We start from the raw sequence: 21,036 nt of genomic DNA, 5'->3' as shown, positions 1-21,036 counted from the left end.
AGACAGCAAAACTATACTAGTGGGGGACCTCAACTTCCCCCTCTCAGAACTGGATAAATCTAAACACAAAATAAATAAGAAAGTAGTTAAGGAGGTGAACAGAATTTTAGAAAGTTAGGTATGGTAGACCTCTGGAAAAATTGAAAGGGGATAGAAAGGAATATACTTTTTTCTCAGCAGTGCATGGGATGTACACAAAAATTGGCCATGTACTATGGTATAAAAACCTCACAATCCAATGCAGAAAGGCAGAAATATAAAATGCATCCTTTTCAGATCATGATGCAATAAAAATTACATGTAATAAAGGGCCAAGGAAAGATAGACTAAAAAATAATTGGAAACTAAATAATCTAATCCTAAAAAATGATTGAGTCAAACAACAAATCATAGAAACAATCAATAACCTCATTCAAGAGAATGATGATAATGAGACAACATACCAAAGTTATCGGATGCAATGAAAGCAGTTAAGAACTATTTTACCCAACTGTATGCCAATAAATTTGACAATCTTAGTGAAATGATGAATATTTACAAAAATATAAATTGCTCAGATTAACAGAAGAGGAAGTAAAATACTTAAATAATCCCATCTCAGAAAAAGAAATTGAACAAGCCATTGATGAACTCCCTAGGAAAAAATCTCCAGGGCCAGATGGATTTACAAGCAAATTCTATCAAACGTGTAAAAAACAATTAATTCCAATACTATATACACTATTTGGGAAAATAGGCAAAGGAGTCCTACCAAATTTTTTCTATGATACAAATATGGTGCTGATACCTAAACCAGTAAGAGTCAAAACAGAGAAAGAAAATTATAGAACAATTTCCCTAATAATTTATATGCAAAAATTTTAAATAAAATATTAGCAAATAGATTAGAGCAAATTATCAGAAGAATAATAAACCATGACCAGGTAGGATTTATACCAGGAATGCAGGGCTGGTTCAATATTAGGAAAACCATCAGCATAATTGATCATATCAACAACAAAACTAACAGAAACCACATGATCCAAGAAATGCAGAAAAAGCTACAATACCCATTCTTATTAAAAACACTAGATAGCATAGGAATAAATGGAGTCTTCCTTAAAATAAGTAGCATCTACCTAAAACTTTTAGCAAGCATCATATGTAATGGGAATAAGCTAGAAGCATTTCCGATAAAATCGGGAGTGAAACAAGGATGTCCATTATCACCACTATTGCTCAATATGGTACTGGAAATGTTAGCTTTAGTATTAAAAGAAGAAAAAGAAACTGAAGGTGTTAGAATAGGCAAAGAAGAAACAAAGTTATCACTCTTTGTAGGTAATATGGTGGTATACTTAGAGAATCCTAAAGAATCAAGTAAAAAACTACTTGAAATAATAAAAAACTTTAGTAAAATGGCAGGCTATAAAATAAACCCACATAAAGCATCGGTATTTCTATATATTACCAACAAAGTGCAACAGCAAGAGATAAAGAAATTCCATTTAAAGTTACTGTACACATTATAAAATATTTAGGATTCTGCCTACCAAAACAAACCCAGGAACTATATGAACACAACTACAAAACACTTTCCACACAAATAAAGTCTGATCTAAATAATTGGAAAAACATCAGTTGCTCTTGGGTAGGCCGAGCTAATCTGATAAAAATGACAATTCTACCTAAATTAATTTACTTATTCAGTGCCATACCAGTCAAAGTACCAAAAAATTATTTTATACAGCTAGAAAAAAATAATAATAAGATTCATTGGGAATAAGAAAAGGTCCAGAATATCCAGGGAACTAATGAAAAGTAGTGCAGGGGAAGGTGGCCTATCCATACCAGATCATAAATTGTATTATAAAGCAGCAATCTTCAAAACTGCTTGCTACTGGCTGAGAAATAGAGTGGTGGATCAGTGGAATAGGTTAGATATGCAAGAAACAGTAATCAATGACTATAGTAATGTACTATTTGATAAACCCAAAAACCCCAGCTACTGGAATAAGAACTCACCATTTGACAAGAATTGCTGGGAAAACTGGAAAGTAGTATGGCAGAAGCTAGGCATAGATGAACATCTTACACGAAAATACATCTTATACGCAAATAAAGCCAAAATGGGTTCATGATTTAGATATAAAGGCTGATACTATAAGCAAACTGGGAGAGCAAGAAATAGTTCACCTATCAGATTTATGGAAAACAGAAGAATTCATGACCAAACAGGAGATAGAGAACATTATGAAATTCAAAATGGATAATTTTGATTACATTAAATTGAAAAATTTTTGCACAAACAAAGCCAATGCAACCAGGATTAGAAGGGAAGTAGAAAATTGGTAAAGAATTTTTACAACCAGCATCTCTGATAAGGGCCTTATTTCTAAAATATATAATTAAGTCAAATTTATAAGAATACTAGTCATTCCTCAATTGATAAATGGTCAGAGGATATGAACAGGCAGTTCTGAGATGAAGACATTAAATTAAAGTCATTTATAGTCATATGAAAAAATGCTCTAAATCACTATTTTTTAGAGAAATGCAAATCAAGACAACTCTGAGGTACCATGTCACACCTATCAGATTGACCAACATGACAAAACAGAAAAATGATAAATGTTAAAGAAGATGTGGGAAAATTTGAACACTAAAGCATTGTTGGTGGAGTTGTGAAATGATCTAACCATTTTGGAGAGCAGTTTGGAACTATGCCCAAAGGGCTATAAAAATATGCATACCCTTTGACCCAGCAATAGGACTTCTAGGGTCTAGGGCTGTATCCCAAAGAGATCATAAAAATTGGAAAAGGGCCCACATGTACAAAAATATTCATAGTAGCTCTTTCTGTGTTGGCAAAGAATTGGAAATTGAGGAGATGCCCATCAACTGGGGAATGGCTAAACAAGTTGTAGTATGTGAATGTAATGGAATACTATTTTGCTATAAGAAATGATAAGTGAATTTCAAAAAATCCTGAAAAGACTTGTATGGACTGATGCTGAGTGAAGTGAGCAGAACCAGGAGGACATTGGAGCTCTCCCCCCAAACCCCTCCAAATACCTATAAAAATGGCTCTAAACAAATTCTAAAGCAGCCGAACCCACAAAAAAACAGAGTGAAACAAATTTCCAGCCAACGACAGCCTGGATGGTTGATCAGAAAGGTATATCGCGCCGGGTGGGGAGAGGAGCGTAGTCTGGTGTTGGCGTGCAGGCCGCAGCGAACCTGTAGCAGGCCTCAGAGGGCTGATTCGCAGGCAGCTGTGGCAGTTTCCAGACTTCTCAACCCAGGAATGCCAAAGACAACTTAGAAGGTCAGTGGGAAAAGTCTGTGACTGCAGTGAGAGGAGCTAAGTCTCAGCCACAAGTCTCGAGCGCAGCCTCTGGGGCAGTGGCTGTTTCCTGAGCTTCCAGCCCACAGACTGAGGGGGAATCTGGTGGCTGATCAGAGGAGGATTGCAGGAATCTCTTTGCCAGTGCTGAGGCAGGATTCTCTTGCTTTGCCCATGCTTGGATCTGGGTCAAAGTTCTGAGGGGTGGTCCTGGGGCGAGGAGGAATGCTGGTATGGTGGAGCTTGTTGTGGTGGTGAAGAGGAAACACCTCGCCCCTTATCATAGCACCTAGGAAGAACTGAAAATTTTCAGATCCCTAGAAGTATCTCTCAAAACAGCTGTACAAACCCCTTGAAGCTTGGGACAGTACATCCTCCACATTGGAAGCAGAGTTTTACCTTAACAAAGAGTTTAAAACTCAAGTAATTGGCCAGGACCATGAGTAATTTGCGCAAAGAGTCAGACTATATTATCTTACTTTGGCAACAAAGAAGATCAAAACATACAACCAGAAGAAGACAACAAAGCCAAAGCTCCTACATCCAAAGCCTCCAAGAAAAATATGAATCAATCCCAGGCCTTGGAAGAGCTCAAAAGAGATTTTGAGAAGCAAGTAAGAGAAGTACAGGAAAAGCTGAGAGTGATGCAAGAAAATCATGAAAAACAAGTCAACAGCTTGCTAAAGGAGACCCAAAAAAATACTGAAGAAAATAACACCTTAAAAAACAGCCTAACGCAACTGGCAAAAGAGGTCCAGAAAGCCAATGAGGAGAAGAATGCCCTATAAAGCAAAATTGGACAAATGGAAAAGGAAGTCCAAAAGCTTACTGAAGAAAATACTTCCTTAAAAATTAGAATAGAGCAATTGGAAGCTAGTGACTTTATGAGAAATCAAGACACTGTAAAACAAATCCAAAAGAATGAAAAATTAGAAAACAATGTGAAATATCTCATTGGAAAAACAACTGACCTGGAAAATAGATCCAGGAGAGAGAATTTAAAAATTATTGGACTATCTGAAAGCCATTTTTTGAGTTCCAAAATTTGGAACTCAAAATCTTTTGGAAGTAAATGTTGAAAACAAAACAATAAATAAAAATTACCATTAAAAAAGAACATTGTACACTGTAACAGTCACTTTGTGTGATGACTAATGTTGATAGACTTAGCCCTTCTCAGCAATGCAAGGATCTATGACATCTCCAAAGCTCTCATGATGTAAAATGCTATCCACATCCAAAGAAAGAACTATGGAGTTTGAATGCATATCAAAGCATACTAATTGCTATTTTTTTCTTCTGTTACATTTTGTTTCCTCTTTCTCGTGGTTCCTCCTTTTGTTTCTAATTCTTCCTTACAACATCACTATTGTGAATATATGTTTAATAGGAATGCATATGTATAGCCTATATCAGATTGCGCACTGTTTTGGGGAGGGAGGCGAGGAGGAAGGGGAAGAAAAATTTAAGACTCAAAAACTTATGGAACTGATTGCTGATAAATTAAAATAAATTAATAAAAAAGAAAGAGACTAACCCAAATGGCAAAAGTGGTCCAAAAAGCCGATGAGGAGAAGAATGCCTTAAAAAGCAGAATCATCCAAATGTAGAAGGAGGTCCAAAAGGTCACTGAAGAAAATGATGCCTTAAAAATTAGAATAGATCAAATGGAAGCTAATGACTTCGTGAGAAATCAAGAAATTGTAAAACAAAATGAAAAGAATGAAAAAAATAGAAGACAATGTGAAAAAAAAAAGAGCCTATACATCATCTTCAAGAAATTATCAAGGACAACTGCCCTTATATTCTAGAACCAGAGGATAAAATATAAATTGAAAGAATCCTGATCACCTTCTGAAAGAGATCCCAAAAGCAAAACTCCTAGGAATATTATTAGCCACATTCCAGAGTTCCCAGGTCAAGGACAAAATATTGCAAGCAGCCAGAAAGAAACAATTCAAGTATTGTGGAAACACAATCAGGATAACACAAGATTTAGCAGCTTCTGCATTAAGGGATTGGGGCTTAGAATAAGATATTCTGGAGGTCAAAGGAGCTAGTATCAAAACCAAGAATCACCTAACCAGCAAAACTGAGTGTAATCCTTCAGGGGATAAAATGGATATTCAATGAGATAAAGAACTTTCAAGCATTCTAGATGAAAACACCAGAACTGAATAGAAAATTTGACTTTCAAATACAAGACTCAAGAGAAGCATGAAAAGGTAAACAGGAAAGAGAAATCATAAGAGAATTATTAAAGTTGAATTGTTTACATTCCTACATGGAAAGGTGATATTTGGAACTCATGAGACCTTTCTCATTATTAGGATAGTTGGAGGGAGTGATATGTATATGTCTAGTGGTCACAGGGTGAGTTAAAGATGAAGGGATGATATCTAAAAAATAAAATTAAGGGGTGAGAGAGGGTTGTACTGGGAGAAGAAGAAAGGGAGGGTAAAATGGGGTAAATTATTTCACATAAAAAAGAAGGAAAAGCTTTTACAGTAGAGAGGAAGTGGGAGGAGGTGAGAGGGAATGAGTTAATCTTACTCTCATCAGATTTGGCTTGAGGGGGGAATAACATCATACTCAATTGGGTATCAAAATGTATCTTACTCTATAGGAAAATAGCATAGAAGGGAATAAAAGAGGGAAGAATGATAGAAGAGAAGGCAGATTGGGGGAGGGAATAATCAGAAGCAAACCCTTTTGAGGAGGGATAGGGTCAAAGGAGAGAATAGAAAAAACAGGGCAGGATAGGATGGAGGGAAATGTAGTTAGTCTTTCACAACATGACTATTATGGAGGTGTTTTACATGACTACACGTTTATGGACTGTTGAATTGCTTGCCTTCTCAATGAGGGTGGCTGGGGAGGGAATAGAGGAGAGTGGCTGGAATTCAAAGCTTTAAAAACAAAAGCTAAAAGTTGTTTTTACATGCAACCGGGAAATCAGATATACAGACAAAAGGATATAGAAATCTATCCTGTCCTACAGGAAACTAGAAGGGGAAGGGGATAAGAAAAGGGGGAACATTATAGAAGGGAGGGCAGATTGGGGGAAAGGGTATTCAGAATGCACACCATCTTGGGGTGGGGGCAGGGGAGAAATGGGGAGAAAATTTGGAACTCAAAATCTTGTGGAAATGAATGTTGAAAACTAAAATAAATTAATAATGAAAAAAAGAAATCATGTGATTATCTCAATACATGCAGAAAAAGCTTTAAGATGGTATACTTAGAAAATCCTAGAGGATCAACGAAAATACTACTTGAAATTATTAACAGCTTTAGCACCATCACAGGATATAAAATAAGCTCACATAAATCATCAGCATTTCTATATATTACCAACCAAGTCCAGCAGCAAGAGATAAAGAATTTCCATTTAAAATAACTATAGATAGTACAAAAATTTGAGTGTCTACCTGCCGATACAAACTCAGGCACTATATGAACACAACTATAAAACACTTTTCACACAAATAAAGTCACATCTAAACAATTGCAAAAATATTAATTGCTCATGGGTAGGCTTAGCCAATATAATAAAAATGACACTTATACCTAAATTCAGTGCCACACCAATCAAAATATAAAAAATTTATTTTGCAGAGCTAGAAAAAAATAATAAAATTCATCTGGAAGAAAAGCTCAAGGATATCAAGGGAATCAATAAAAACTTGTTATTTGTCAGAAACTGCTGGGAAAACTGGAAAACAGTATGGCAGAAAGTAGGTATAGACCAGCATCTCACATTGTCTACCAAAATAAGGTCAAAATTGGGTGATTTATACATAAAGGGTTTTACCATAAGCAAATTAAGAGAGCATGGAATAGTTTATCTGTCAGATATATGGATAAGGGAGAAATTTAGGACTAAGGAAGATATAAAGAGGATTACAAATTATGAAATAGCTAATTTTGATTATATAAAATTTAAAAGTTTTTGCACAAATCAATGCAAACAAAATTATAAGGAAAGTAGAAAACTGGTGCAGGAGGTGGATTTTGCAACAAGTATCTCTGATAAAGGCCTCATTTCTCAAATATATAAAGAATTGAGTCAAATTAGTAAAAATACAAGTCACTCCCCAATTGATAAATGGTCAAAGGATATGAACAGGCAGTTTTCTGAGAAAGAAATCAAAGCTAGCTATAGTCATATGAAAAAATGCTCTAAATCACTATTGATCAGAGAAATACAAATTAAAAACTTTAAGGTACCACCTCACACCTATCACGGTAATATGGCAAAAAAGGAAAATGTTGGATGTTGGAGGGGATGTGGGATTACTGGAACACTAATGCACTTTCGGTGGAGTTGTGAACTTACTTCAACTATTCTGGAGAGCAATTTCGAACTTTTGCCCAAAGGGATGTAGAGCTGCATACCCTTTGATCCAGCAGTACTACTGCTAGATCTATATTCCAAAGACATCCAACAACAGGGGAAAAGACCTATTTGTACAGAAGTATTTATAGCAGCTCTTTTTATAATATCTAAGAATTGGTAATCAAAGGCATGTCCCTCAGTTGGGGAATGGTTAAACAAGCTGTCATCTGTGAGTGTAATGGCATATTATTGTGCTGTAAGAAATGATAAGCAGGATGATTTCAGAAAAACTGAAAGACTTACATGAACTGATGCATAGTGAAGCAAATAGAACCAGGAGGGCATTGTACATAAGAACAGCAATATTATTCAATGAAAAATTGTGAATGACTTAGCTATTCTCAGTAATACAGTGATCCAAATCAATCCCAAAGGATTAATGCGAAAGCATACTATCCACCTTCAGAGAAAGAACTGATATTGATTTAATACAGATTGAAGCATGCTATTTTTCACCTTTTTCTTTTCTTTTATTTGAGTTGTCTTGTACAAAAGGACTAATAAGGAAATGTTTTACATAATTGCTCATGTATAACCTAAACTGATTGCTTACTGTCTGAGAGTGGAGGGGAGAGGGAGGAATAGAATTTGGTTAAAACTTTTTTAAAAAAAGTTTTTTAAAATGGTAGGGAAAGAGATGGGTTTTTCTGTCTACAGTCTCGTATGGCTCTCTGTTTAACCTCTGTCAGCAAGGTATTGATGACATATTGCAATACTAAGTGATATATTTTCTTTCTATATTATAAAATATGTTAGATCTGCCTAAAACCACAAGTTCTTCATGGACTTCTCAGAATGAATTAACTTATCTTCCTAAAGTTATTGAAGAATGGAAATAATAGCAATTAAAAATGAATCTCTGCCTTTTAAGTGCACAGTTTATTATATTTCACATCTTTTAAGACATGCTTTTGAAGAACCTGAATGGTGTGATCCTCGAATCCAGTTTATGCTTTCTTATTTTTCTGCTGTGGTAGTATAGGTACCAGGTAGCATTTGGATGCCTTTATATTTGAAAGTGTTATATAAAATAAAGACTGTGGCCATGGATAGAAACTAAAATGCAAACTTTTCTTGTTTTCTAAATTATTACCAAATTTGGAATTGTAATGAATGTTATTGCTTTGAAACACGTGCCATCTTGTTTCCCCAAATACTATTGTTCCTGTAGAGGAGAGTGGGGAGGAAGTGTGGGTTTGTTGACTGGTGGGGGGTGAGGGAGGAGCTGAGAGTTTAAGTGATTTGCCCATTTAAAGTGACCTTATCAGTTTCCCTATTCAGTTATCTGACTCTGTGCAGGCAACTGAATGAATCTAGTATATGTCAATGGCAGGATTGACCTTCAGTCTTCCTGACTCCCACCTAAGTGATTTGCCTACTAGGTCATACTAGATCTATTTGTTTCCCTCATTGTAGCTTTTCCCCATTTTGATAGGCCTAGATTCTTTAAGACTAGAGCAATTATGCCTCTTTCCTTTTACAAATCATAAAATCAGCTCTAGGTTTTGTCTCAATAATAATATACATACGTTTACATACTGTTCTATAGGCAATTTTCATATTATTTAAAGACCAAGAATTCATCCTATCTTTCCTTCCCTAATTTTCCTTACCTTCCCCCAAACCTTTATTTACCTTCCTTGTTTTTTTCATATTAGGTCTGTTTCTGATGATCTGATTACATTCCTTAAGAAACTTGGCTTAGGCATATACCCTTTCATTTGAAGTTCTGTGGTTATTAATTTTATTTAATTTTACCATAAGCCATACTATGTTCAATTCAATTCACTAAGCATTTATTAAATTGTGGCAAGCACTATGCTAACCTCTTGGGGATACAAAAAGAGGCAAAAGATAGTCCCTACCCTCAAGGAGTTTTCAGTCTAATGGAAGAGATACCATGCAGATTTATACAAAGCAAGCCTTACACAAGATAAATAAGAAATAATTAACAGATGGAAGGTACTGGCATTAAGAGGGATTAGGGAGTTTACAGTAGGAAATGAGATTCCCACACTTAAAGACACCACCTTTCTTCTGTTAAAAATCAAAAAGAATTAAGGAATTCTCCTGACTACTGACTCCCTATACATATTTCCTATACATATATCTACATACACCCTTCACTTAAAACTCTCCTCTTTTCCAAAAGATGTTAAATTCTGGGGGTGAATTATTTTATTATTCTGGTCTATTTTATCTTGAAAGTTTTGATATTGCTTAGTGTTGTATTAGCCTGTATTATGCTAGAGTTTGAAAGACTAGTAGGCAAATAATAATGATTATTAATATGATTAGCAGTTACATAGTTCTTTCATTGTAACAAACCTATAAAGCTATGTAGTAGTACAAGTATCATTATCTCTCATTATAGCGAAGGGAACTGAGGTTCAGAAGGGTTGAGTGAATTGCCTTGGCAATACAAAATGTCAGAGCTGGCACATGAACTCATGTCACATCTGCATAGTGGTAGTAGGAGATAGCAAGGTGCACTAGAGAGAGTGCTAAATGTAGGGTCTAAGGACCTGACTTTATTAACTTCAGCAAGTCACTAAACCACTCTTGCCCTCGGCTGTAAATGCAGGGAGTTGGATTAAATGGAACATTCTTTCAACTACACATCTCTGATTCTATGATGTCTTGATTCCAGTGTTCTTCTACATCTGATATGCAAATCTTCTGAATTAACTGACCAGCATTTATGGGACCATAGTTTTGGAGTTGTAAAGGACATTAATTAGTGTCCACATCTCCTTTTTATTGCCTATTAAGAAGTTACAAGTTAACTCCAATTTTTATTGTATATTCAAGTGATACATTTTAACTGTTTTGCCAAAGACCTTAACCTGAACCTAAGTGTGTGATGTCTGCAGTTTTGATCTGATTTGGGATCAGTCCCTGCCATAGAAATATCACTCTTGTTGTCTTTTACCATAATTTGTCCTATTCCTTATGTGCCTTTTTTTCTTTTTGGCTAGGCAATGGGGTAAGTGACTTGCCCAGGGTCACACAGCTTGACACATAGTGTCAAGTGTCTGAGGTCAGATTTGAACTCAGGTCCTCCTGGCTCCAGGGCCAGTGCTCTATCACTTTCCTGCTTTTCTTTCCCCACATTAAAATATAAGCTCCTTGAAGACAGAAATTGTTTAATTTATTATATTTATGTCCCCAGTGCTGAGCACATAGCACACTTAATAAATGGTTGATTGTCTAGTGAAATTCTCTGTTCTGTAGGTTTTTTTCCTGCATTTTTTTTCTTTTTATTTCTGACAGGGCTAGAAGAGAATTAAGTACATCAGACCATATCTAAAACATCCTCAGATTGCCAAATTTGTCATTTCTACTTTCACAGTATCTCTCCTATGTGTCTCCTTTCATCTCACAGAGCCACTACCCTAATTTAGGCCTTCATCCCCTTACCATGATGTTTACAATGGCCTCATATTTGGTCTCACTGCTTCAAGTCTCTCTTCTCTTCCTCCACACAGCTGACAAAGTAATTTATCTATTGATTAAGAAGTTTCCTCACATTCTAGCCTCTTTCTGCATTTCAAGCATTCTCACATTTAACTTCCTACATGTACTCTACATTCCAGTTCTTGACACACAAATTCTCATCTCTTATTTCCATGTTTCTTTGCATTGACTGTCCCCTGTGCCTGGAATGTGCTAGCTGCTCACTTCCCCTTCTTGACAGCGTTAGCTTCTTTCAAGACTCAGCTCAGATGTGACCTCCTACAGGTGTTCCTGGTTCTCTCTAGCTAACTGAGTGTTCTTCTCTAAGGTTATTTTCCTTCTCCTCTGCATATATTGTATGTGTACTTTTTTATTTACGTGTAAAATAAAATCTCATTGAAGACAGGGACTTTGAATTTTTGCCTTTCTTTGTATCCCCGGCATTTAACACAGTATCTGAAACATGGTAAGCATTTAATAAACGCTTTTCTGTTGATTAACTGATTATGATTCTTAGGAAAGGAACTTCTGCCACATCCCTCAGTGACCCATTCCACTGTATAACTGCTCTCTGTCAGATGGTTTTGTCTTATTCCTCACATTTATGATAGTTTAAGCTACCTTTGCTGTTCTCAGTGGTGATGAAGATTATTTCTTCATTCTTACTCATTTATCAGAATAGCTCATTGATATATATTGTGAATCACTCAATCAGCCAATAAGCATTTAATTCAACACCTCCTGTGCATCAGGTTCCATGTTTAAGAATATAAAAAAGAAAGATACATTTTAGAGTTTTTCTTCTACTCTTAAAAAGTAGACCAGGAAATGGTCTAGATCAGTGGTGTCAAACTCAGTTACAAATGTATGCATTTCTAGGGCTGCCTGCACATTGACTGCATGAAGCACATTGACAAATTAATCTTATCTGTGTTTTAATCTATTTTTATTTATTTTGTTAAAACATTTCTCAATTACATTTTAATCTGGTTCACTCTGTACCAGAGAGTTAATAGGCCCCAGTTTGACACTCACTCTAGATTACTTCTTCAGATCCTTATGAGCCCTATCATTAAATAATCAAAGTTCCTCAGAAAGTCCCTGGATTGAGTATATGGTTGGTTTCTTTAATTATTTCACACATGGTAAGCAGCCATGGTATAATGGATAGTCAGGAAGACCTGGACTCATGTTCTGTCTCTTAACATATACACTTATTGTGTGACCCTATGCAAAGAAAAGGTGCCAGCCTACATTGGTAAAGGAAGTTTCCTTATCTGAGATTCCCTGAATCATTGAAATCATATCTAGTCCCTATCCCTTTGGGAGAGCAACCTAAGCAAACCAGATTTCTGGCCTTCTGAAAATCTGAATAACAGTAAATATGGTTATATTTATTTGGTCCCTTACTAATGCTGGTTTTAAATTTAAATTTTTCTAGAAAACTTTTGATATGCTCATATTGATTACATTATTCTGAGTTATTCTTTGAAATTTTTTAATTACTTTTTTAATTAGGCTTAGAGAAGAAGGTAAAATTTTTACTATTTTCTTCTAAAACATTGTTCAGATTGATTTTCAAGGGACAAAAGAGGCTGACAGGGAAGTACTGTTGTAGTTGTCTTGCTCACTGTATTTTGGACACTGGACAATTGGTACTTTTTTCAAAAATACACACATTTTGGGAAAGAGAGAGAGTGGATTTTAATTTTCAAGTTAGTTTCATTTCCTCTCCCCCCACTCATCCATTATTTAGTTAATTTCACTCAGTGTGCTGTTTAATCTTTAATTACAGGCTACAAAAGAAGTAATAGAACGGGAAGCTCCAGGGATGGCCCTTGCAATGCTGATGGGATCACTTAATGTTACACCTCTGGGCATGCTATCTAGGTAAGAAAGTAACTAACATGTTGCAAAGATTACTATTTCCATCTATTATGGGGTGGCCAAAGATCAGTTCATACTTAGTACTTAGGCAATAGGCAAGCATTATATCCAGCTATGTCCAGGTGAGTAGGGTGATTGGTCCCTCCTACCTTCAGATCTGCTTTGTAACCAAATACTTTACAAATCTTGGCACAAAAATAATAACAGACATATGCCCATGATTTCATTTGTTTTTATTTTGATACCCACAAGGGCGGAAACTGTACATCCAGTCAGGGACAGTGGAAATGATGCAGCTGCTTATTGCCTCTGGTGTGGTTACAGTTCAGTTCTCCAGGACACAGGTTTTTCAGACCTGCATCATTGGTACTGTTGTGGTTTGGGGTGCTGGGAAACCCTAAAATGCAAGGGTACAGGAGGTCTGCCTTAAAAGAATTCTACCACATAAGCCTTCTAGCCAAAGTAGAGAGTTTATTGTGCCACCAATAGAAATGGGAAAGATTCTAAGTGAATCTACACTATTGTATCACCAATAGAAGCAGGAAAGATTCCTAATGAATCTGTACAATTTAATAGGGGTAAGATTGGTATTTATATACAAGAAAAGACAGTGAGAAGATCTCACTGGGTTCAAGGGCTGGGTTGTGTGGGAAAGTTCAGGGTCCAGGTCCCATTGCCCCATCAATACTCCAGATGGGGACAAAGGCAAGACCTAATTGGCTATAGCTATTCTCTTATGACAGAGAGAGAGAGCTAAAAGTTAAGTTTTTAGATCCATTCCTAACATGTACTGGTTATGTGACCCTGGGAAAAATCTCTTTTAGCTCTCAATGCCCTAGGCAACTCTGAGTCTTTTTTTTGTTTTTTTGTCTTTTTTTTTTAATTCTTTTTTTTTTTATTTTTAGTGTTCAACATTTACTTCCACAAGATTTTGAGTTCCAAATTTTCACCCCATCTCACCCCTCCCCCCACCCCAAGATGGCATGCATTCTGAATACCCCTTCCTCTAGTCTGCTTTCCCTGCTATCTCTGCCCCCCTCCCCCTTCTATTTTCCTGTAGGACAGGATAGATTTCTGTACCCCATTTCCTGTATTTCTTATTTCCCAGTTGCATGTGAAAACATTTTTTTTTAAACATGTGTTTTTAAAACTTTGGGTTCCAAATTTTCTCCCTTCCTCCCTCCCCACCCACCCTCATTGAAAAGGCAAGCAACTCAATATAGGCTGTACATGTGCAGTTATGCAAAACACTTCCATAGTAGACATGCTGTGAAAAACTAACTCTATTTCCCTTAACCCTATCCCACCCCCCCATTTATTCTATTTTTTTCTTTTGACCCTGTCCCTCCTCAGAAGTATTTGCTTCTCATTACCCCCTTTCCCAATCTGCCCTCCTCTCTATCATCCCCCTATTCTCTTGTCCCCTTCCCCTCCTGTTTTCCTGTAGGGTACAGCAGATTTCCATACCCAGTTGAGTGTGTATGTTACACCCTCCTTAAGTCAAATCCTATGAGAATAGGATTCACTCATTTCCTCTCACCTTCCTCCGTTTCCCCTCCACTGTAAGAGCCTTTTCTTTTCTGTTTTTTTTGTGAGATAATTTACCCCATTCTACCTTTCCCTTTCTCCTTCTCCTAGTATAATCCTCTCTCACCCCTTAATTTTATTCTCCAGATATGACCCCTTCATCTTCAACTCATCCTGTGCCCTCTATTTATCTGTCTATCCATGTATCTATCTATCTATCTATCCATATATATATACATATAATTTTTTCCCTCCAGCTACCCTAATACTGACAAAGGTCTCATGAGTTACAAATATCATCTTTCCATGCAGGAATATAAACAGTTCAACCTTAATAAGTCTCTTATGATTTCTCTTTCCTGTTTACCTCTTCATTTTCCACTTGAGTCTTGTATTTGAAAGTCAAATTTTCTATTCAGCTCTGGTCTTTTCATCAAGAATGCTTGAAAGTCCTCTATTTCACTGAATGACCATTTTTTTCCCCTGCAGGATTATACTCAGTTTTGCTGGGTAAGTGATTCTTGTTTGTAATCCTGTCTCCTTTGCCCTCCGGAATATTATATTCCATGTCCTGCGGTCCCTTAATGTAGAAGCAGCTAAATCTTGTGTTATCCTGATTGTGTTTCCACAATACTTGAATTGTTTCTTTCTGGCTGCTTGTAATATTTTCTCCTTGACCTGGGAACTCTGGAATTTGGCTACAATATTCCTAGGAGTTTTCCTTTGGGGATCTCTTTCAGGAGGAGATTGGTGGATTCTTTCAATTTCTATTTTGCCCTCTGGTTCTAAAATATCAGGGCAGTTTTCCTTGATAATTTCTTGAAAGATGACGTCTAGGTTCTTTTTTTGATCATGGCTTTCAGATAGTCCAGTAATTTTTAAATTCTCTCTCCTGGATCTATTTTCCAGGTCAGTTGTTTTTCCAATGAGATATTTCACATTGTTTTCTAATTTTTCATTCTTTTGGATTTGTTTTACAGTGTCTTGATTTCTCATAAAGTCACTAGCTTCCAATTGCTCTCTTCTAATTTTTAAGGAAGTATTTTCTTCAGTAAGCTTTTGGTCTTCCTTTTCCATTTGTCCAATTTTGCTCTTCAGGGCATTCTTCTCCTAATTGGCTTTTTGGACCTCTTTTGTCATTTGGGTTAGGCTATTTTTTAAGGTGTTATTTTCTTCAGTATTTTTTGGGGTCTCCTTTAGCAAGCTGTTAACTTGCTTTTCATGATTTTCTTGTATCACTCTCATTTCTCTTCCCAGTTTTTCCTCTACTTCTCTTACTTGCTTCTCAAAATCCCTTTTGAGCTCTTCCAAAGCCTGGGACTGATTCATATTTTTCTTGGAAGTTTTGGATGTAGGAGCTTTGACTTTGTTTTCTTCTTCTGGTTGTTTGTTTTGATCTTCTTTGTCACCAAAGTAAGATAATATAGTCTGACTCTTTTTGCACTGTTTGCTCATGATCCCAACCAATTACATGAGTTTTAAACTCTTTGTTAAGGTAAGAGTAGGTTTCCAATGTGGAGAATGTACTGTCCCAAGCTTCGGGGGTTTGTACAGCTGTTTTCAGAGATACTTCTAGGGACCTGAAAAGTGTTAGTTCTTCCAAGGTGCTATGATAAGGGGCGAGGTGTTTCCTCTCCACCGCCACAACAAACTCCACCACGCCAGCGCTCCTCCTCACCCCAGGACTGCCCCACAGAACTGTGACCCAGATCCAAGCACAGGCAAAGCAAAAGATTCCTGCCTCAGCCCTGGCAAAGAGATCCTTGCAATCCCCTCTGATCAGCCACTCGATTCCCCCTTAGTCTGTGGGCCAGAAGCTCAGAAGACAACCGCTGCCCTTGGGGTGGCTGAGATCTAGCTTCTTCTCTCCCTGCAGTCACAGACTTTTCCCACTGACCTTCTAAGTTGTCTTTGGCATTCGTGGGTTGAGAAGTCTGGAAACCGCCACAGCTGCCCACAATTCAGTCCTCTGAGGTCTGCTCCAGGGTTGCTGCGGCCTGCCCAGCCACACCAAACTGCGTTCCTCTTCCCACCCGGCATGATATACCTTTCCAATCAGCCATCCAGGTTGTCTTGGGCTGGAAATTTGTTTTACTCTGTTTTTTTGTGGGTTCTGCTGCTTTAGAATTTTTTTAGGGCCATTTTTTATAGGTATTTGGAGGGGTTTGGGGGAGAGCTCTAGCAAGTCACTGCTTTCCCTCCACCATCTTGGCTCTGCCCCCCGGCAACTCTGAGTCTTACAGAAAAGGTGCTGTTGACATGGTAAAGGGAATTTCCTCATCTAAGAGTTTCCTGTATCAAGGAAATAACAAACCCAGTGACTATCCCTGTTCTTTTATTTTATGCTCTCTTCATGATGCAACAATGATAGGTCTTACTTCCCACCACAACTACTACCCTATACTATTCCATCCCAGTCCCATGACACTGGCCTCCTGGCTGTTCTATGAATAAGTCATTCCATGTCTCAGCACTGGGCATTCTCTCTGGCTGTCCCATGCCTGGAAAGCTCTGCTTCCTCATCTTTGCCTTCTTCTCTCCCAGGCTTTCTTTCAGTCCCAACTAAAAGCCCACCTTCTACGGGAAACCTTTTCCAACCTCTCTTAATTCTGGAGCCTTCCTTGTGTTAATCATTTCCTATTTATCCTATATATAATTTGTTTCCACATACTTGTTTGCTTATTGTCTTCCCCATTAGATTAAGATCTCCTTGGGGGCAGAGACTTTTTTCCTCCTTTTTGTACTCCCCATAATTAGCATAATGCCTGACACATAGTAGGTGATGGGGTATGGGCCCAAGCTGAGATCTTCACCCTTTGCCCCAAAGGGAATCTGGCTCCCATTTGTCTACAGGCCCCAGAAAACTCTTAAACTTTTCTTACTCTGGTCTCAAAAGGTTCCTTTTCTCCCTTTGAAAGCCCTTGCCCCACCTTTTCATCTTATTCAGATGCCTTTCAAACTTCTTCCTTCCAGTTCCTCTCATTATCTCTTCCCATTGTCTATTCAGTCTCTCTGACATTCCAATCAGAATTCTCCCTAAGCCACCTAGACCCTTTTCCTAGACCCTCCTCTGGTCACCCAAAGTTACTTTACTCTATATAATATCCACCCTGGCCACCGTTTAAACGCTGAGACTTTCTCAGGCCTGCTTGTCCCAACAGATGTTACTAATGTTCAGATTCCTTAAGAGTCTGGCCTGTATGATTTATCTAATAAACTTTTTCTCTGGCTGAAAGAAGATTTGGGTTGAATTCATTCAGACAGGGCCCGTGTGTTGTGATCTCAGGGTCCCAGCTCCCCTAACCGCTAGACCTCATCAGTAGGCACTTAATAAATATTTATTAACTGACTGACTTAGTTATCAACATTTTCCCTTCTAAATGCCCACAAATCATCCCTTTATTAATACATCATAGATTTGAGGGGGAGGGGAGGCAGAAAGGGAACACATCAAAGTCATAGTTACTCGTCTATAGTTGAAAAATTCTATCTCTTACCTCTTTTTGAAAATTGGGACATTTTCCTTTGTTCAGTCCTATACAACTTCTGTTCTTTGTAGGTTTTAAAAGATCACTGCTATTAATATATAGGAGGGCAGGAGGATAACCTGAATTCACAAAAGACAGCAATTATCATTTCCACTTTTCTTTGAGTTTCATATTAGCTATTAACAATATTTTTGAACCCTGTCATTGCAAAAGTCATTCTCATCAGTTGCCTAAATAGATAAAACAGAAGCTAAATTAGATTTGAGTACTTCTCTCCATTGTGACATTTTTTTTTCCTTTTTTGGTGAGGCAGTGGGGTTAAGTGACTTGCCCCAGGGTCACACAGCTAGTAAGTGTCAGGTGTCTGAGGCCAGAACTTAGGTCCTCCTGAACTCAGGTCCTCCTGACTCCAAGGCTGGAGTTCTATCTACTGCTCCACCTAGCTGCCCCTATTGTGACATTTAAAAAGGTTCCAGAGACATAGTTTATGGTTAACTTAATCATTTTGTTAATAAGGCCAGCAGGTTATTCACGAAAGGTTGGTCATTTGGCCATCTCTCTCAGACCAAAGACCATCATGGTGGGCAGAGTTCACAGTTTGTATACCCCCTTGAAATAGTAAGTGGTCAATGGGGCTGAGAGTGACCCTTGCACAGAGAAATTATCTCTACTCAGACCACCCCCTGCTGTACCAGATCACTCTCAGCCTTGGGCTATCTAGACTAAAGGAGCTGTCTCTACCTAAGCTGGAGTAGAACACAATGGGCTTCCATACCCTAGTTTAAATTTCTTGCAAGGTTGGGTGGGGTCTGACCAAGATCCATTATCAGTAATGTCCTACAAGAAAACAAAACTTAGTCAGGACTTTGGAAGAAGAGAGGGGAATTCTGAATCTCCCCAAGATTTTGGTTATTAATAATTATTTCTCATATTCCTCCAATTGATTCTTGAGGGGCATGGCCTCTTCCATAAATCATTAACTGATATGAAAAACACTTCCTTAAGGGTTTCTAACTATGAGACTTATGAGGGGAGATAATATGAGAGAAAAAAGGGAAAGAAGTATGGTGCTTTGACAAAATCAAAGGGAGCAATCCCCTTTGATAACATTTTGACAAAACCAAAGAGGGCAATCCCCTTAGATAAGTAAACCTTACAGATAAAAGGTGCAAAGGGAAAAACTCAACAGCGAAATAAAATTCATAGATATGTCTCCTTCAGTGTCTTCCTTTGGAAACGTGTGATGGAGCTGTGGTTCGGATGTGATCTCAGAGCAATTCTTCTCCAGCTCAGGTCACTTCTAGAAAGTCTCTTCTCAGCTAAAAATTTCCTACAAAATTGATCTTAACACAAATTTAAATTTACTTTGCCAGTAACCAGGTTAGATAATGAAAGCTTAGCTCAAGCCTTATGTCTCTATTATTAAAAAATCAAATTTGACAACAAATTTTACAATTTTAGGTTAGCCAATTGTCATGTTGGTATATATAGGAAAAAGATGTACACACAGAAAATTGGAACCCAATTTTTATATTTGGTATTATTCATTCCCCAGTTAAGAGGATGAGATACCACATGAAATTAATAACAGAACACTTTTTATAAGAAGATGGACTGTAATATAAAAATGAATTCATATAAAAGTTTAACTTCACTTGTAACAAAAGGTTGTGGGATGGGATATATGAAAACACTGAGTATTTTTTAGATTAATTCAGTTCTAAATTTTTCCCCCTCTCTCCACTTTTCCCTCTCCAAAACGGCATGCAATCTGATATAGACTATATATGTACAATCATATTAAACATACTTCCATATTAGTTGTATGAAAGAAGAATCAGAACAAAAGGGAAAAACCACGAGAAAGAAAAAACAAATAAAAAGAAGAGAAAATAGCAATCTTGGATCTGCATTCAGGCTCCATAGTTCTTTCTCTGGATGTGAATAGCATTTTCCATCCTGAGTATTTTGGAACTGTCTTAGATCATTGCATTGCTGAGAGGAGCTAAGTCTATCAAAGTTGGTCATCACACAGTGTTGCTGTTACTGTATACGATGTTCTCCTGGGTCTGCCCATTTCACACAGCATCAGTTCATGTAATTCTTTCCAAGTGTTTTTGAATTCTGCCTGCTCATCATTTCTGATAGCACAATAGTATTCCATTACATTCATATACCACAACTTGTTCAGCCATTCCCCAATTGATGGGCCTCCCTTCTACTTCTAATTTTTTGCCCCCAGAAAAGAGCTGCTATAAATTTTTGTACACACAAGCCCTGTTCCTTTTGTTTTTTATGTCTTTTGGGATACAGTAGTGGTATTGTTAGGTCAAAGGGTATACATGGTTTTATAGCCTTGGGTATAGTTCCAGATTGCTCTACAGAATGGTTGAATCAGTTCACAACTCCACCAATGATGCATTAATTCTTCTTTTTACCACATCCCCTCCAACATTTGTCATTTACCTCTTCTGGTAGTAGGCAATCTAATAGGTATGAGGTAGCACCTCAGAATTATTTTAATTTGCATTTCTCCAATCAATAGGAAGAATATTTTTTTCTTCTTTTTATTATTTTCTCCCCTTTGCTCTCCTTTCCCAAGACAGCATGCAATCTGATATAGGCTGTACATGTGCAATCATATTCAACATATTTCCACATCAGTCATATTGTAAAGAAGAATTAGAACCAAAGTGAAAACCACAAGAAAAAAGAAACCAGGAAAAAAAAAGAGAGAGAAAATAGTACCCTTCAATCTGCTTTCAGATTCCATAGTTCTTTCTCTGAATGTGGATAGCATTTCCACATAGGACGATAGCTTTGATTACTTCATCTGAAAACTTATCATATCTTTTGATTGTTTTTCTATTGGGGAATGGCTCTTATTTTTATAAATTTGACTCAGTTGTCTACATGTTTGAGAAATGAGGCCTTTATCAGAAAAACTTGCTTCA

The 21,036-nt window shown here is 37.2% G+C and overlaps 1 protein-coding gene across 2 annotated transcripts in view; it reads left to right on the top strand.

Moving 5' to 3' along the window:
- Nucleotides 1-21,036, top strand: part of GPHN (gephyrin) — a 757,059-nt gene that overhangs the window by 408,741 nt on the left and 327,282 nt on the right. For both annotated transcript variants that reach the window (XM_027843732.1, XM_027843731.1), the window contains exon 5: nucleotides 12,976-13,070. In XM_027843732.1, the coding sequence (XP_027699533.1) occupies nucleotides 12,976-13,070 (95 nt within the window). The remainder of the gene's footprint in view (nucleotides 1-12,975; nucleotides 13,071-21,036) is intronic.

This window comes from Vombatus ursinus, unplaced genomic scaffold (genome assembly GCF_900497805.2).
Source record: "Vombatus ursinus unplaced genomic scaffold, bare-nosed wombat genome assembly UNPS02014926.1, whole genome shotgun sequence".
NCBI classification, from domain to species: domain Eukaryota; kingdom Metazoa; phylum Chordata; class Mammalia; order Diprotodontia; family Vombatidae; genus Vombatus; species Vombatus ursinus.
Note: the sequence above shows the minus strand (reverse complement) of the source record. Positions and strands in the feature narration are given on the sequence as shown.